Here is a 19,059-nt window from a genome sequence, read left to right as displayed (position 1 = left end):
GGAGTCAATGTCCCCAACCTAACCAAATGATGACTGATGTTCTTGTCAAATCATTTAATTATGATAAAATCCTCACTTCCGGGGAAAGGTAAAATTTCCGAATCGAATAGTTTTAATAATATTATTATTATTTGACCTTCTGCTATAAAGCACAATACTGCATTTGTCTTCCTTTTTATTGATAATTCATTTGTCTTCCTTTTTGTTGATGTTGCATTTGTCTGGAACTCATAGAAGGATCTTGTGTTTGAGGGAATTTTCGATTCAGGAATACCGTCCTTTAATTTTGTAGTATCTGAATATGTGTTTTCTTTTAATAGAATTGTTTTTTTATTTTTTATTTTTTAAATGACGAACTCAAATTCCAAGTAAGAGTGCCTCAGACAGCACGAATTCTCAGAGGCCCATCAGAACCGTCCATTGTTTCATCAGACGGATGATTGAGATCAAAAGAAACGATCGAAGGATATAGACTGGCCCAGCAAATAGACACGTCGGTTTAAGAAACCCAAGTCCGTTTTTGAAATGGGTGCACCAATCTTGAAGAGATGCTTTCCCATTTAGATAATCCATATTTCATATTCGTAAGTGGCGGTTGGTGATTGCTATACTCGGAGGCTAAAGGCATCATTACATAGCGCCGATTCCCACTCGCTCTCACTATTTCTTGGCGAGCACCGTATTCCCGATGCCCCACTCCCTCTTCGTTCCTCTCACCGGTGCTTCTCAATTTTGAGCCGTTTAATAATGGCGGAGAACAGCAACAGCATGGGGGAGAGCGACAAAGATGGATCCGCCTCCTCTCCCGCGGGTAATTTTCGCGACCCTTTCTTCTTCTTGGTTGGGTTCGTATTCGCGGGTTGTGGTGCCCCGTGATTTCGTACTGTTGTCTATGCCGATGGGGTGTTTGAATGATTGATTTCTTCATGGAGTTCCACCGGCGTGTTTATGTCGCTGCGTTCTTTGATACTCGGGTGTTTCTGATGTAACCGATGTGACAACGGGAGGTTCTAATTAGTTCGAGGGTCTGATTTCGGAGTTTGGTATCAGTTACTCTGATGGGTTTTGAGGCGTCACGAGTGATTTAGGAAGAGGAATGAAATCTAGCGGTTCCGGATAGATAGGTAATTTACGGCGGTGGTGTCTCCCGTATCGATTAGAGGGCTCGTAACTAACTGGGAATTGTCCGAGAACGACCCTATTGTAGCGAATAACAAGATTTGGGAAACACAGGACTAGAAGAGGTAGGATTGATTTTCATAATTATAATTAAAGTGAAGTATGTCGAAAGTTTTTTTGAATACTGCCATGCCAAGTTGAAAATAAATGTCCTATAGCAAGTTTCCTTTCATGCACTATGTTCGATATCAAGAAAAAGTGGTTCTGTGTTCAAGGGGGACTCATTTTCTGATGAAGAAATGGAAATGCCACTTTGTAAATTTCTTACTTCTTGGTGCCAAATTGCAACATCTTGATTATTCCTCTTTTGATTTGTTAAAAAATGCTGAGCTACCGTTGAATGATACTGCAGTATGTAGACCACCACATTTGCTAATGCATAGTAGCTCCTTTTGTACAGCTTGAGAAGTGGAAAATATATTTTTAATACTGTGATGTAGCATCTAAATTCTCTTTCTGTTGTTTCAGTCGAGAGAAATCTTCCTAGGGCAAGCACAATGCCTAAAGGGACAAAATATGCTGAAAAATCAGAGACTTCCTCAGAAGGACCAAATCTAGAAAGGTCCAAAACTGAGAAACATGGGCAAAATAGTCCACATGATGACCCAACAGCCCAATTATTTGACGACAAGATTCCTGACAAACAAAAGGTTTGACCCTCTTGGCCTTCCTTATTTCCTGGGATGTATTAATATTTATATTATAGGATATTTTTTTAGTATAGCTTTTGATTGCTGAGAGATTATTCTTATTGTGCATCTCTCTTTACATGAACAGTTTTAAGTTTTATTACTCTAGTTAACCACGACCTTGTTTGGCATGTTTGCTGCTTTAAAAAAATAAATGAAGCAGAAATTTTGAGGGGTACCCTAGGTCCATCTTCTCAGTTAGAATAGAAGAAGATGCAGCGCTTTAGCAATTGGTGAGAGACTATGTTGGTGTTATGCTTAAATGTGGATTTTAGATCTGCTGCCTGTAGACAAATTAGATCGATGGTTGGTTATTATAATTTTAGTTCTTAAATGTGTCAACAAGACTGATGAATTTTAATTTATATTGCTGAATTCTGTCCTGTAATTATAAGCCACAGAATATTTACTTTGATTTATGATTTGAAGTAGAGTAAAGATTTTAAAGGACAGCAGAAAAGAAGACAGGAGGAAGGATTGGATGACTGCTGTCCATTTTTAGCTGGTCAGTGAGCCATATCATCTTCCCAGATATTCCATGTATTTGTTCTCTTAAGAGACTGTTCATCATGGTTATTAATTTTGGATAGTGACTTCAAAACTTAGAAGCCACATGTAACATAGTTAACAGTCGAAAGCTCCTATGCATGATTATCCACCACAAGAAGCCTTTAATTCAAAATTTTCTATTTGAATTTTGGTTATGTGGGTCTTTTCCTGCCATTTAGCTCTGTCAAGAGTAATTTCTCTTTGAATAGTAAGATGTCATTTCCTTAAATTTTTAATAATTTCTTTGGTCTTACTCAAAATTTACGACACCTTGACTTAATTATTTGAACACCTCCTTTCTGGTGTGTTATGTCTAGTCACATTGAACATATTGCAGGGGCTTATGTTAGTAAGCTCTCTGTCCTTGTTATGCAGCTTTTGCTTGCGAAACACTCTGTTCTGTGATGCTGATAATAAGTTTGCAATAAGAAGACTTCAGAGTGTGCTAATGGGAGCTTGAGAAGGGCCGAGAAATATGTTCCAAGCATGATGGAATGCTGATCACTGCTTTAGGCCACAATATAACCATTGACAATCTGGACATGAGCTTCTTTAAGGAAAAAGTGAAAGTTTCCAGTACAAATTGACTTATAATTGCCACTTGATTTATGAAAACTTGCATATTCAAAATTGGAACAAAAATTTCCATAACGTATGATGTTGTTATAAGTTGTAACTTACAAATTTCCCGAGATGATGGACCCTTTTGGTATAGAACAATCTAGATGGAAGCCAAGTACTTTTGAAGGATTGGTGGATGGTGGCCAACATAGGCTTAGGGCATGTCTCTAAATGAAGCCAAATATGCACAATGACAGAAAGGATCAAACCAACAATGGGAAAACAAAAGTCATTGTAGCATGAAAGTATGGCATTTTTTGCAGCTATGTAGGTTATAGCAGCCAACAATGGGAAATCAATGGCATCATAGCTAGATGTTAATACACAAATAAAGATTGATGACCAACTGAGAAAAATAGATTGGAAATGGATTGGTTTTAAAATTTATAGACATGATGGAGAACTAACCTATTATTCATTGTGTGGTTCAGCATATTTAATGATAAGAGAACAGACAGTAAGTTCATCCATGAAGATAGATCATGAACTGGACTTTAGATGCACCCCAAATCAAGGATTAATTTCCTCGGGGTAGAATAAAAAGGGAAAAATCTAATTTACTAGGCATTAAAACCAAAGGGTAGAATAAATAGTTAACGCTTAATTTGTTTCTTCTATCATGTATTGTTTCTCCTCTTCTTTGGTGGTCAAACTGGAATGAGACCACTGAGCCACGTAGGAGAGAAGTGAAGCACTAGCGAGATACCAATTCGACGAAACTCTGATGTGGCAAGTTTCATTTATTCCTCCCCTTTCATATCCACTTCTCCACTTCTTTGATGAATATGCTACAGTAGGAACACTTGAGTTTTAATGGAGTATTGTGGCAAGATAAACCCAGGTTCTAAACTGAAGAAGCCTAAAAGCCCATAACCAAAGCTTATAACTAATTGATTTTAGACACTGAACTGGACTGGCTTGGTACTCATCCATCTGAAATGAGAGAGGGAAAGAAAAGAAAAAAGAAGAGATAGAAGAAAAATATAAATCAATTTATTCTTGTTGCTCGTTGAATTCTGAGAACTTCATTTTTGCATGCCAAATGGTACATTTTGCTCAAATGGGTAGTGGGCAATGAGAATTTTATTTTTGCTCTGAATTATTCCTTCTAACTAAAAGCTGGGTGGTCCCAGCTTCTTGGCTTAAGCTGAATAAGTTCAGTTCCTTTACTAGTTTTGTCCTTATACTGTATGACATTGCAGTGTTATGTTTTTGTCATCAAGGAAAGCTTGCATCATGTTGTCTTTGTAAGGGAATCTTTTCAGTTATATTGGGCTTTTTTGTTATCTATTTTTATGGTTTTTCTTTTAATTTTATATGATGCGGATGAAGACGTTAAATCAAATAGCTACAGTGAAGGATGATGGGACTGTTGTGGTAGATGTTCCAAGCAATTTTGAAACCAAATCAATAAATTTGAGATCTGAGAATATATATGGTGAAGCAGTTGATGAAGAGCCAGTAGATTTGCCTGATCTACAGTATCGACCTCCGATGCAAATAGTCATTCTTATTGTTGGGACACGAGGTGATGTGCAACCATTTGTTGCTATTGGAAAACTTTTGCAGGTTAGTTAATTTGTGATGTATTCTTCTGTATTACTAAATCCTAACAATTACCATCGGTCTAATTCTGGATTTGTAACTTAGTTCAGGCAGTGTTTAGTAAGTAGATTTACTTCATACTTTTTATTAAGAAAATTTCCAATTTAAATTTCGGAAGTGCCTAGTAAGATTTATCAACGTTTGTTGTATCACCCAAGTCGGTATGGTACGGATGGTATGGATTGGTCTAACTGACATCCGAGACACGGATTGCTTGAGTCCTTGTTGACACGCCTGAACGTATCATGTGTCGGTACACTGGTATAGGCCTGGTACATACAGACAAGGTTCGCCGTACCGTACCGTACCGGCATTTCGACCCGGGCTCGGTATCGGTACGGTACGGTATACCGCTCGGTACACCCAGGTGTACCGAGCACCGTACACTGCTACAATGTTACTGTACACTGCTACAGTGCTCGGTACGGTACGGGGCGGTCCGCGTACCGCTGGCCTGTCGGACCGGTACGTACCGCCCGTACCGGGCGGTACAGTCCGGTACGGCAAACCTTGCATACAGATCTAACAAATCTCCGAGACGGATCCAGTACCCGAAATGGTGCCCCCTGAGATTTATAGTCATTTTTATTTAACACTCTGGAACTTTGTTAATTGTTTTGCATGGTTTTCATTTTTCTTCTTATGCATCGTTGGTCTCATCAAAAGTTCCTAGTTTTATACATCTTGATCCAGTATTTTGAGTATCCCATTTGGGCATTTGAGACATGGGAGAAATAAAAAATATTTTTGTCCTATTAGAACAAAGGCTAAGAATACTTGTCAGCATTGTCCTTCATGTTTGTCTATTCAGCATTGTCTTTTGATATTGGACATCATTTCCTTATGCGCAGACATTTGATTTTCATTACTTTCAGAAGGCAGTATTATTGATTTATATGTACTTCATTTTTTCAGCATTTAGCCTCTTTGGACATTGTGTTCCACATGACTGCCCCATGATTATGAAATAAGTTTCTTTCAGGCCTATGGTCATCGTGTTAGGCTGGCAACTCATGCAAATTTCAGGGAATTTGTTTTAACTGCTGGCTTGGAGTTTTATCCTCTAGGTGGAGATCCAAAAATTCTTGCTGAATGTATGTGAATAATTTAGTTAGTTATTAAATGTGTTTGACAAATGTATTTCCGGATAGTTCAGTTCATGGATTGCTACTTTTTCAGATATGGTTAAGAATAAAGGTTTCTTACCTTCTGCACCATCGGAGATACCTATCCAACAGAAACAGATTAAAGAAATTATATTTTCCTTGCTTTCAGCCTGTAAGGATCCTGATATTGGCACCGATGTTCCGTTCAAAGTCGATGCTATAATTGCAAATCCACCCGCATATGGTTAGAATCTAAACTTCTATACTATTAGCTGAAAGTAGATTTTTTATCTTTTCCTCTCTTGGTCTTGATTTTAGCAGATTAAGATATGTCAGCATCTATTGTTTTGCCTCCAAGAACAGTAAGAAAGTAATCTATAATAACACTACATAATCTTATGTTTTTTTTTGTTTGTGCATTATATCATTATATTACACAAGGTTTGCAATTATGGGCCACGGTTAGACCGATTCGAGTCTGGTCCATTCCAGCATACCAACATACGGTGTGCTAAAACATGCTTTGGTATTGATGGGGGAGGGAGAGAAACAAAGGAAGAAAGAAGAAGAGGAAGAGGAAGCCAAGGATGAAGAGGTGTACTAGGAGTTGGCGACGGGCGCATGGGTGGTGGCGAGCAGAGGGCGACAAGCAGACATGGGAGTAGCGATGGGTGAAGACATGAGAGTCACAATGCACAAGCCAAGCCCTAGTGTAGGGTTAAAGTTAAAAGAGAAAATAATAATAATAATATAATTATACTGAACCAGATCGGGCCACCCTATTTGGGCTGGTCCACATACTGGTTGGTGGTTGGACCGATAAAAACCAGTTGAACTATACCAAACCGGTGATATTGCAATATATGATATTACAGTCATTATTTATGGTGCTACATCAAGCGACAAATAGTATGTTGTCTTATGGGCAGGGTAGATCCATGAATTATATGCAGGCGGCCATTCTAGTGAATCAATAATTATTGGCAACAATTCAACATCCTAAGAGAGTGATATGTTTTGGCATATCTCAGACCAAAATGAAGGAAAAATAATTTAACAAACGAATGGAGTACATGGGCCATATGAAGTGGAAATAAGTCTAGGATAACTGAGGGAAGGATTTATTTAAAATAATGAAATTCCACACCAATATCATACTCGCACAGACAAACAGGCTTTCACCTCTCCGATAAACTGAAAAAGGCAGACTAAGACAAAGTACTCATTGCACTTAATACACTTAATAATGGCCCCCAGGATACCAAATTCTCAACTTTTCTGGTTTGTTGCCTGAGATATCATTGGCTTATTTGGTATATCTTGAACAGGATCATTGGGTAAGAGCTGCTGCTTAGGCTCTCTGTTGCAAACAATGTATATACCAACTGATTCATGCTGGTCTTTTGAGGGTGGCATTATGGGGTTTGCTGCCAAGGCATATGCCTAGGCACAGGAACAGGCCTATGCAATGTAATAAAATCTAATGATATCATCGCAACATGGTTGGAAAAAGGTACACGTGTTAAGCATTAAGGGTATTCTGTTGCCAGGACTAATTCAAATTTAAAATCACATAAGCTTTACGTCTCTTTGACATCAAGGTAAAAGTTGTGATGTGATCTACTGCTGGACATCAGTGGAGTTTTTAACAGGATATGATCACTTTGCTTTTTTTACCTATTTTGGTCTTAGAAACAAGCTGAGTATTTAAGAATGAACCTTGATCATTTTATTCAGATCCAGCAAAGCCTGAAGTTAAACACAGTTCCTCCTACTGCTGAGCACCATATAACTTCACTAGTCACCTCCTTGTATTTCATGTGCTACATTTGTGTGGTTAGTTAAATTACTTGCTTTCTCAATCTGCCTTGATAGCACAAGATGTTTATTGCTCGTCTCTACTTGTATATGGTTATAGTGGTTTAATAGATACTATAAACAGACTGCATTGAGTTTATGCTCATGTTTCGTCATTTCCATAAGGACTTATTTCGACCTGGATGACTGCATGTTCAGGGCATACACATGTGGCTGAGGCGCTAAAAGTACCAATTCACATTTTTTTTACAATGCCATGGACGTGAGATCTTATTTCCCTTTTTCATTCTTTCTGTATAGCATATGGTGGTTTACATTATGGCTATGTTTGAAGTTGGTTTTAGTAAAAGTAGGTAACTTAAGTGTGCCTGATGTGACATTTTCTTTCACATTTTCAGACCAACTAGTGAATTTCCACATCCTCTTTCCCGTGTCAAGCAATCTGTTGGATATAGAGTAAGAGAAATATATTTTGCTCTCCTATTGTTTCATTTGTTATATTTTCTGTATTAAATTAAAGAGTGGTTAACATTTTCTGTTTAACCTAGTTAAGATCTTGTTGTTATTGTGTAAAATTCTATAAGCTAATGTGAAAGTTCTTTCTTTGTGCTTTGATGCCAGCTTAGTTTCTATCATTACCTATCTCGGCAGTATACTGCATGATGTCATAATAGTGGCCTATGGTTTTTTTTTTCTACCTATAGCTTATATTCTGAAGCCATTGAATCAATTTTCGTGCTTTTATCTGGTAGTATAATCTTGAGTTGTATGTAGTTAATGACCTTCTTCTTCATATATTTTACTATTGGTACTCTCTTCTCATTGATATAATTCTAAATAGTTTATTTCCTTTGTTTTATTCCTTGATCTTTGTAGATTTCACCTGACTTTAATTTTACTTAATTATGATTTTTGTCTTCTTTTGCAGCTCTCGTATCAGATTGTTGATTCTGTGATTTGGCTTGGAATATGCGACATGATAAATGATTTTAGGAAACAAAAATTAAAGCTGCAACCTGTGACTTATTTAAGTGGTGTACAGACTTCTGCCTCTGACATACCTTATGGGTATATCTGGAGTCCCCATCTTGTTCCAAAACCAAAAGGTTATTTTTTGAACTTAGTGATCATTGTTTAAACATATACTTTGAGTATAGATGTTAACTCTGTGACTGGCTCATGAACTGGGCAATTTCTCCTGGTCTAAGCGCCTGCCCGAACGAAGTAAGGCGCTCAAGAATATTAAATTTTAAAAATTATATATTATGATCGATAAATATGATCTTAAAAATAAAAATGACACAATCTAGTTTCTACTAATGGAGAATTATGCTAAACAAGTTTCTAACCAGTGCTAAACAGTTCTAAAGAGTGAGTCAATATAGCAAGGTATGCAATATTGAATTGTATGCAATATAGCAAGGTATGCAATATTGAAATTGCCCAGTTCATGAGCCAGTCACAGAGTTAACATCTATACTCAAAGTATATGTTTAAACAATGATCACTAAGTTCAAAAAATAACCTTTTGGTTTTGGAATAAGATGGGGACTCCAGATATACCCATAAGGTATGTCAGAGGCAGAAGTCTGTACACCACTTAAATAAGTCACAGGTTGCAGCTTTAATTTTTGTTTCCTAAAATCATTTATCATGTCGCATATTCCAAGCCAAATCACAGAATCAACAATCTGATACGAGAGCTGCAAAAGAAGACAAAAATCATAATTAAGTAAAATTAAAGTCAGGTGAAATCTACAAAGATCAAGGAATAAAACAAAGGAAATAAACTATTTAGAATTATATCAATGAGAAGATGTTTGAAATCATAATAGAACTTTTTTTTTCTTGGAAAAAAATAACATGTAATTTTCTGCAAGCATTACTATCAGAAAGAGCAATTTATCTTTTGCTCCTTCAATTTTACAGCACAAAAAATAACATGTAATTTTCTGCAAGCATTACTATCAGAAAGAGCAATTTATCTTTTGCTCCTTCAATTTATCTACACACTGACATGTTAAGGTCATTTGACAAAATTTTAACGAGAGAAGGTATATTTTTCCTTCTAAAACACTTCGACCCCAGCCACTCTACCTTGAGTTGAAACCGAATTTGCTGCTTGATTATAATCCCTGTAACATTAAGAGAACATTACAATTTTAACTTTGACAAATTTTAAATAGAGTAATCCTTCTCTAGCAACAGGAGCTTCACATTGCAGTGCATATTACACATACCTCAGATCCTGTGTGCCTCCTAGACCTCATGCATATAAGATGTTTTAGCAAATTTAGTTGTTCAACTTGACTATTTGAATTTTGTTGTGGTCATAACTCTATAGGATTTAATATCATCAATGTCTATGCCCTCCTAGTATCGGTACTCATTCTTATTTTAAACTTTTATGTAAATTTGTAGCCTGTTCAAGAACCTGGAAAATTGACAAAGATTATTGTGGAGGCACTAAAAATTACTGGTCAAAGAGGCATCATCAATAAGGGCTGGGGTGGCCTTGGAAATTGTGAGCATATTATTTATATGACAGTTCTTTTTTCTCTTTGTTGCTTATCCTTCTGAGATATTTTATAGAAGGATGTTATTTTTCAGTGGCAGAACCCAAGGATTACATGTACCTGCTGGATAATGTTCCCCATGACTGGTTATTCCTGCAGTGTAAGGCAGTGGTAAGCCATGCAACTTGACACTTTTGATTTGCTGATGCTACTTTTTGTTGCAGTGTTACTCCAAGATCTTCTATGACATATGAAGAAAATTTCAATATAGAGTTCAGGTACCTGCTATAGCAGGAATCATAGGGTACATGTTAGTTGAGCATTGGCTCAAGTCTCTTGAAATAAGGAGGATCCAATCAGTGTTTTCAAAAGGTGCTTCGGCGAGGCGTGGCTCGAGCGCCTTGCAAAACCTTCAGGCGAGATGTTTCGATGAAGTGCTGCTTAGGCGCTCGCCTGAGCCCTAGTGTCGAGCGCCTCTAGCGAGTGCCCAAGTGAAGTTGGGTTGGAGTTTGAGCATGGTTCCATGGAATGAGCAAGTCAAACCCACCCTCCCGAGAGACAAACCCAAAGTGAAACCATAACACAAAACCCGCCCCCCCTGGAAACAAACCCGAAGTGAAACCCTACATCTGTCGCCGCTGCCTTCATCCGTAGCTTTGTCCGCCTCCCTCTCCTTCCCCCACCTTCCTCAATAGTCGTCGGTTACTCCTCTTCTCAATTTCCTCTTTAGAACTGTTTAGCATTGGTTAAAACTGTTTAGCATCATATTGATCCACTCTTTAGAACTCTTTAACACTAATTATAACTCTTTTAGCACTATATTGCAAGGTTCGCAATACCGTACCGTGCCGGTGTTTTGACCTGGGCTTGGTACGGTACGGTACGGTGTACCGAGCAGTACACCCAGGTGTACCAAGCGGTATACTTGATTTCAGTCCATTAAACCCTCTGAAAATACCTGAAAAAAAAAATTAGGATAGGGTTTTCAGTCCGTTACTGCTATAGTGCGGTAACGGTCGAAATCGATCGTTATCGAGTTGTACCGGGCGGTAACGGTCAAAATCGACCGTTACCGAGTAGTGCTGGGCGGTAACGGTCGAAATTTCGACCATTACCACCCGATAATACCCCGTATCGTCCGATACGGGGTTTTTTTTAACGTACCGCCCGGTAGCGGGCGGTCATGTACCGATAGCCTGTCGGACCGGTACGTACCGCTCGTACCGAGCGATACAATTCGATATTGCAGACCTTGCTATATTGACTCACTCTTTAGAACTGTTTAGCACTGGTTAGAAACTTGTTTAGCATAATTCTCCATTAGTAGAAACTAGATTGTGTCATTTTTATTTTTAGGATCATATTTATCGATCATAATATATAATTTTTAAAATTTAATATTCTTGAGCGCCTTACTTCGTTCAGGCAGGCGCTTAGGCATGCACCAAGAGCTTTTAAAAATACTAGATCCAATGTGGACCTACAACATTGTTTGTTGATTGATAGTGGTGAAAATAAATTGATCAACTATTCAGTTGAACAATTTTAGTAATATTGATATTGTAGTATTATTCAAGTTTTTGAACTATCGCTTTTAGCTTCTCTCAATCTTCCACCAGTATGTTTTTTTCTTTCCGTCAACTAAACACCTTATATAATTGAAAAACATTAATCGAGGGAATATTGTTTTATGACTACTTAATCCAAAATCTCCAAAGCTGCTTAAATATGTGAAGCTTTAGTGATTTACTTATGTGATTGGCTTTGCTATTCCTTTCTGAAAAAATAATATTTTTTGGAATGAGACAAATGAGTGAGACCCGATATATCAAATTTGCTCATTTGCTGCTGTTTCATTGTATGCTTTACAACTAGACATGATTGGTCTCACTGCCAACAACAGAGCTAGATGTCCTAACGGCATGTTGATGAATGCCAGCAACACTTCATATTTGAACTGATTTTTATCTTTTGTATATTTTCAGGTGCATCATGGTGGTGCTGGAACAACAGCCGCTGGGCTTAGGGCTGCTGTATCACTTCTAACTTGCTTTCTCTGTCTTGCTTTCTTTTTCTTTTTTCTCATATTAGAGACCGTAAAATTTGCTTATGTACATACTTGTCTACATAACGTTGGTTTTGTAGTGCCCAACTACTATTGTACCTTTCTTTGGTGACCAACCTTTTTGGGGAGAACGAGTGCATGCCAGGGGACTGGGACCCCCACCTATCCCTGTTGATCAATTTTCACTAGAAAAATTGGTTGATGCAATAATGTTCATGATGACACCGAAGGTTAGTAATCGGCCTTTCCAAATGTCATATGATTATTTTGATATTTGTGCTTGGTGAGAACATGATAAGACAAAACATATGACCATGATTTGTGGTAAAAGACAATGGTGGCTAGTAGGAGAACCAGATGCGAGAGATAACTACCAACTACCAATTGCAATACAGTGGTGAGGCTTCTGAAAAATGCAGGAGTTGTCAGAGATGTTCTTTTACAATTGCAATGAGAACCAGATGTTCTTTTACAATTAGGACTCTACTTCGTTTCATTGGAAATGTTGCTCCTACAAAACTCGTTGCAGAATGTATCCAAAACCTGCAGCGATTGGATTATGTGTTTCTGTGAACTTTCAAACAGCAATATTTATTATTGGAAACCTTAGTTTTGGTGAATCAATCATTTAGTCTCCTTTTGTAGTCTAATGTATGTGGATTTTGCAAATTTACAGGTGAAAGAAAATGCTGTCCAACTAGCCAAAGCCATGGAAACGGAGGATGGTGTTTCTGGAGCTGTTAAAGCATTTCTAAAGCATCTTCCTCCAAAAATCTCACCTCAAGTTACACCTGAACCATCAAGCTTCGTGGATTTCTTGGTTGCTCCTATTAGAAGGTGTTTTTTTTCACCTCAAGTTACATTTTGTGCATTTTATGTTGTTAAAGAAAGGCATTTATGGTGGAACATATATCTATATGCTAGAGTACATATATCTTACCCTACCAGTTATTAATCATCCCATGCCATCCCACGTGCTGGCTTTAATTTTACGCCATAATGTACACGTCCTGGCCATTCCGGTTCGTGGAATTCCTCGACCCCTCGGCTTTCCCATAGAGCAAGCGACAGTGGATCCCACGAGAGTCACTACCGTTGTGCTGCTGCCACGCCATCGCGTCACAGGCTAAACATAAAGGCCTAAAGCAATGAGAACCGGTGCATTTTGTCTTGGGCGGAACGGGACAGCAATACACGAGAGTTGGTGGTGGGTTGGTTTAATTGTCAACGGAAGAAGACAGAGAAAGAGAAGATTCCTTCACTTTTAATTTAATTAATTGCTCGATCAAAGAAGTCCGTCGAAAAGTGACCCAACACAGGTCAAGTCACAATTAAGAGACACCCCAACCTTTGTTTTCACGCATTGCTTTGTACTAAAGTGCGGTGTTGATTGTGCACATCACGGATGATTATAAATTTTTTATCAGGCCTCCTGTTTGTTTAAACAACCAACTCCAACAATTACATCAAAAATCATACTCTTAATGAAATTAAGTTTCCTCATATTTCTTTTCATATCACTAATGGTAATTATCTAACATCTTTTTACAGGTTTTCTTATCACTTGCTCGTATCATCATAAAATATTCTGTAACACCCTTGATTAGTCCCACATTGAAAGTGTTACAACATTTTGGTCAATGGTTTGGACCAAACGAAATTGATAGGTCAATTAGCCCATTAGATACGAAGATGTCAAGCCTTTGAGTGAGGGTGATTATAACACCCCTGATTAGTCCCATATTGATAGTTTATCAAACCCTTATAAGCTAATCTTAATCTTACTCACTTTCAATGTAGAACTAATCAGAGGTGTTACCCACTTTCGATGTGGGACTAATCAAGGGTGTTACATATTCTTTCTCATATGAATCTCTATCTAAATTATTCACTAATATATTTTTTTTAATATAATTTCTCTATTCTTTAAATAAATAAATCAGGAAAGAATTTTGTAAAGAAGGGAAAATATAGACAGGTCATTTTAGTCATCAACCAAATTGACAATGAGAGTCGTCCCTTTTAATATCGAGCAAGGATTTTATTAATCCTCCTTATTGATATCTCTTGGGAAAACCTTGACATTAACAATTAGTCAAAGGATTTTATTAGAATTGTTCAAAGGGTGATAAACTCGTGAGGCATCACAACAAACCCAAATTGTTTGGACCAATTGGGAGGTAATAACTAATTAATCACACGATATTAGTTTTCTATACATGCAATGCACGAGCACATACAAAAATACATATCTCTAAGCTTCAAGGCTCGCAACTATCAAATGAATGATTTAACGTGGCTAAGCGAATGACATTTTCTGCTTATTATGATTGCATCCATTCTATGATCTATCTATATTATTGATCTTATCGAATTGTCCATGATCATATCATATCTAATATTTTCTTCATACTATTTATAATAAACTTTATGTTTTTTACCTACATGATATATTTCATCATCAAACCGTCAATTATACAATAACCTCGTCTATATGATAAAAAAAAGAAAATCAAGATAGCATCACCACTAAATCAATAGGATCATTGATTTAGTGGTGATGCTATCTTCATCTTAATTGTCCTCATGGAGAGCAAACAAATAATCCAAGGTGATGATTTTGTGGTTATCCTTTTGTGTGTTCATTTATGGTCAACCTCAATATTCTTATCTATTTTGGTGATTCAGATATGATGAGGAAAATAAAGTTGCATGAACTTTCAGCTTTGTATGCTAGATAGGTTATAATGATAAATTATTTGTTTTCATTCTTGTGCTACTTAATGCTCCTATTGATGGATCTTCCTGTACTGGTGCAAATTCAGCATTCATGCTTGAGAAGTGATATTGCTTTAGCTTTGGGCTATATGGTAAGAATTGCATTAAGCAAGCATTTGATTAAAGTTAATATGACTTACGAAGCAGAAATTATGTCTGTCCTATTCTTTGTCGTTTTTCATTGGACCTCCTCTTGTTAGCTGCTAAAGAACTTGCTCCCAATTTCTCTGATTAGTATCTCACTTTACTGAGTAGAAACACTTATGGTGATTGGAAGTCCATAGTCAAGACTGCAGGAAAGATTTAGTATTGTTGCACCTGTGGAACCAATCTGTAAGATCTTTGCTTTTATGTTGCTTACATCTATCTATTCATATTTGAGCCATACTTCTGTTATGTTGCTATAACTTGGAGTCTATTTTTTTGTAGAGTGCATGAAATGGAGATGATGTCAGTGGGTCTTTCATGGTATATAAGCAATTAGGCCATACAAAAGCATCATTAACAAGTACAGAGGGTTATAATCCCAACTATTTGGGGTGAGCTACATGAATGAATCCTTTTCATTTATTTCTAATAACAGTGATATCCTAGTGCATGTTCTAATTTGTATTGCGTGAAAATCCATCTTCTAAATTATGGCAATGTATTTAATGGCTACTAGATGACAAACACGCTATTCCTTCTTCTCCTTGATTGATATTCATGCTCGGGAGAATAGAATGTGACATGCACTGGTGGTGTTGTTATGTACATGGAACTTTAAGAAGAACCTTTTTCCCCATTTTCTTGTTATTTCCAATATTGATTTAACATAGTCACGATGTTTACGTTGCGATGGAATGTTATCAAGCAATTAGGCAAGCTTGATTCTCTTAGCCTATTTCTGTGAATTTTGGCATTTTGTACTGTTTAGGTCCTGATACATGTTATAAAATTCTCCTTCTGTTTCGTTTCATATCTGTTTCTTGTACTGTTTAAGTCCTGATACATTTTGTACTATTTCTAGGTATTTCCAATATCTGTTTGTTCGTATCAGACTCGTAGTTTGTGACTTCGATAAGTTCTATTTTCTCGTAGCTTGTTCTTGTTAAAGACCCAAACTGTTTGTGGAAAATTAGACTGCCAAAAGTCGTAGATCATGTCTATGATCTTCCTTTTGTTCCATTACTTTTTCTTCTGATTGAGCAAACTTTTACTCCATAGACTATGAACGTCCTGAAAGCCACATGCCATTGTGCAGTTGCACAAACATTTCACAAGATTAGTGGGAAATAGTATCATAGCTTACTCTCTCTTATTTCAATAGCTGACTTGAATCTACAGCCACATGGGATTTACTTAAAATTGTCTTCAGTGAAATACCTTAAGAGATTAAGGTGACTTTCCAGGATACCCTGCATGTTTTATCAAATATAATATGAATTTATAAGTAGCAAAAGGATGATTCTTCATTTCCTTGAAATGCAATGGTATATTCTTGGAATTAACAGTGAAGAGTGGGTTTTCCCTTCGTATCTGTCCATTCTAAGGGGCAAGACACTCTGTTTCTTCTGTTCTCTCACATCAGGTAACCATGCTAAACCACTATGAAACAACTTGTCCCAGTAAATTCCTATACTGTTTAAAATAGGCTAAACCTCCAAGAGGACTTGTTTGTTTCTTGGTGCAGATCATGAAGTCACTACGAACCAGAGCATGTCTTTATGATTAGTCCTTGATTTGCTTAGTGCAGTTTGAGACTTCGCCCCCAGTTCAAGGTGCTCAGTTGATGGTGAACGCTTGGAACAGGTGTCCTGATTTTTTGGTAAGGTTTTCTTTAATCCAACTCTTGTTTTGCAATTCATTCACATTGCATTGTTACAGTTCGTCCATTTTGCATGTGTATGTGTGCATATATATAGCGGTGGTGAAGTGGTGAAGGCAGGAATCTATTTTTACGGCATCTTGCAACCATCTTGTAGTTATTGGTTTGTCTTTTTCTTTTTGTCGATCATAAAATTGGGATTATGGTGGACCTTAAACGGGCCATATATTTGAATAGGTCAAATCCGTTGAGATCCGAGAACGTCCAAACAGGCCGAGGGATCAGTCCATGATCATATACTTATGCATTTACCACATATTATTTGTTTTCTTTCTTTATTGTTTTTGGCCTACTGAGTGTACTCATTAGTTTTCAGTGTCAACTGGAGCAACTAATGTTCTATGGAAATCCAGGTCAAACTCTGTGGTATCAGTCCAAAAAGACACATTCGGAAGTCAAGATCTATTGAAGAACACACAATAAAAGGAAAAAAGGAGTGATCTATTGAAAAAAAAAAAAAATCTTTTTTTAGTGTTTCTCTTGCCATTAAAGAAGACAATGATCTATTTTTCACAGTGACTTAAAATACCCAAAGATATATGACAAGGTAATTTAATTAAACGGATTCACATGCACTGTTACTGTTCTTGTCCCCATGAACTCATGGTTTGCAAAGGAGTTATGGCCACTCTGCATATATAAGAGACAAGAGGAGAAAGCAATATGAGGTACACCAAATATAAATTAATGGTTTGCTGTACGAAGTTAAGTATCAGGGTGTTAATTGTTGACCAAGATAGTCATGTAAACAAATAAATGCAATATCATCTAAAAATTTATCTATCTATACAAATCTTTGCATGAAACATTACTCTGTGTCCATATAATTTGCACTTCAGGTTCACATGGTTCTATTAGTTTTTTTCTCCAGCATTTGTACATCAGTTCAGATTTGATAATCTAAAATGCAGTGAGAAATATGCTCATCATCATCAACATCATCATCAGACGACCTATCCAATCTATTCTATTATTGGCTGTCTCCTTCAACTTTTGTTCATCATCATGTGCAGGTTGAATAGACATCACCTTTTGTAGTTTGGCATCAACATGACAGCCAATTCCCACACAGGTATCTTTCATGCTCAAAGTACCTGACAACTGTTTGACAAATGTTGTGGGTCTTCCCTGAGAACAATCCTGTCGACAAATATCCACATTGGCAAGAATCTGCATGAGCCACTTGGAGATCTGTATGTATTCTTCTCTTTTTTATGGATGTTGCATGATTCTGCTGAGAACGATAAAGTTACCAAGATGAGTTGTAGCATCATTTAGAGCATGTCAATACATTTTGGCATCATTTGGACCAAGCATTTAGCTTGATTCATCTTGAGAAGGTTTTTCAGAGCAATCCAAAGGCTGTTCCCTGTACTTTTCTCTTATGTCATGTTTGTTCTGATGACAGGTAGACGTAGATGGAGGACATGTAGGTTAGCTTTCTGTCATCAGCCTCCAGAAGAGTGGAGGATGAGACTTGTTCCAAATGGTCCAAGGTCCGCAAGGAGGTCAAGCCCAATGGCTGTAGGAAGATGTAGGGCTGGGTCATGTTCAGACTTGAAGCAAGAAAGAAGGACCTCAGAGCTCCCTTCTCTGCAGGACGAAGATGTAAATGCTGGATCCTACTGATTCATATCCAAGTCAATTATGGCCAACAAGTCTTGGATTCTTGTGAAAATTCTTGTGTCAGAAACCTCATGGTGTTCCCCCACCTAACATTTTTTTTGTTGTTTTTCTATACTCGACATGTGCATTATCTTCTTCGACATTCAAAGATCAGATCCTGAGAGTACAAAACTTTTCAGTATTATCTTCTTCATGCACAGAGAGAAAAGAAGGGAACTAATAGAACCTAGCAGAATGATTGCAGCTGTGTGCCACCAACCAGCATATTGGCTTTCTTCTTGTAATGTTGGAGGATTGATGAAAAGATTAGGGTTAGTTTGACAATTATGCATGGGTAGGTCAGCATGAGAGCTACGACTTCCGACTCCAAGACAAGATTGGAGAGACTATCCTCACTTGCCTCACAGTACTTACAAAGATCACAACTTGAGATCGTACTGCATTCTGGTCTGCATCCTATTCAGCATTCACATGAGACCAAATCTCTCCAGCAGTAGAACTCCGAGATCTCCAAGTTAATTGCTTTCTCCTGATATCACAATACCAAAAAAAGATTTTGCTCATTCTTAAAAGGTCAATCTTTTCAAAAAAAGTTTATGATCCCTTAACAACTTACAAAAGAAAAAATATTTTACTCGAA

At 37.2% G+C, this 19,059-nt stretch overlaps 1 protein-coding gene across 16 annotated transcripts; it reads left to right on the top strand.

Annotated features, from left to right (window-relative positions):
- Nucleotides 1–550: 550 nt before the first annotated feature.
- On the top strand, nucleotides 551–18,600 carry LOC108951851 (sterol 3-beta-glucosyltransferase UGT80A2-like). Of its 16 annotated transcripts, none has more exons than XM_065182873.1 (17): nucleotides 556–811; nucleotides 1,648–1,829; nucleotides 4,371–4,607; nucleotides 5,626–5,737; nucleotides 5,823–5,993; nucleotides 7,766–7,829; nucleotides 7,966–8,023; nucleotides 9,989–10,091; nucleotides 10,178–10,254; nucleotides 12,069–12,116; nucleotides 12,229–12,378; nucleotides 12,825–15,259; nucleotides 15,356–15,465; nucleotides 16,420–16,496; nucleotides 16,599–16,733; nucleotides 17,807–17,986; nucleotides 18,202–18,600. In XM_065182873.1, exons 1-12 carry the CDS (start codon nucleotides 748–750, stop codon nucleotides 13,101–13,103), a joined length of 1,545 nt encoding a protein of 514 aa, XP_065038945.1. In that variant the 5' UTR covers nucleotides 556–747; the 3' UTR covers nucleotides 13,104–15,259; nucleotides 15,356–15,465; nucleotides 16,420–16,496; nucleotides 16,599–16,733; nucleotides 17,807–17,986; nucleotides 18,202–18,600. The 16 variants fall into 16 exon arrangements, with proteins under 16 accessions (XP_065038955.1, XP_065038945.1, XP_065038948.1 ...); XM_065182881.1 differs by having other exon boundaries at nucleotides 558–811; nucleotides 12,825–12,985; nucleotides 14,974–15,018; nucleotides 15,182–15,259; nucleotides 15,356–16,733; XM_065182876.1 differs by having other exon boundaries at nucleotides 12,825–15,018; nucleotides 15,182–15,259; nucleotides 15,356–16,733.
- Nucleotides 18,601–19,059: the final 459 nt, after the last annotated feature.

Source organism: Musa acuminata, chromosome BXJ1-5 (assembly GCF_036884655.1).
Source record: "Musa acuminata AAA Group cultivar baxijiao chromosome BXJ1-5, Cavendish_Baxijiao_AAA, whole genome shotgun sequence".
Lineage (NCBI taxonomy): Eukaryota > Viridiplantae > Streptophyta > Magnoliopsida > Zingiberales > Musaceae > Musa > Musa acuminata.
The sequence above is the reverse complement of the archived record's forward strand: the minus strand, read 5'-3'. Positions and strand labels throughout refer to the sequence as shown.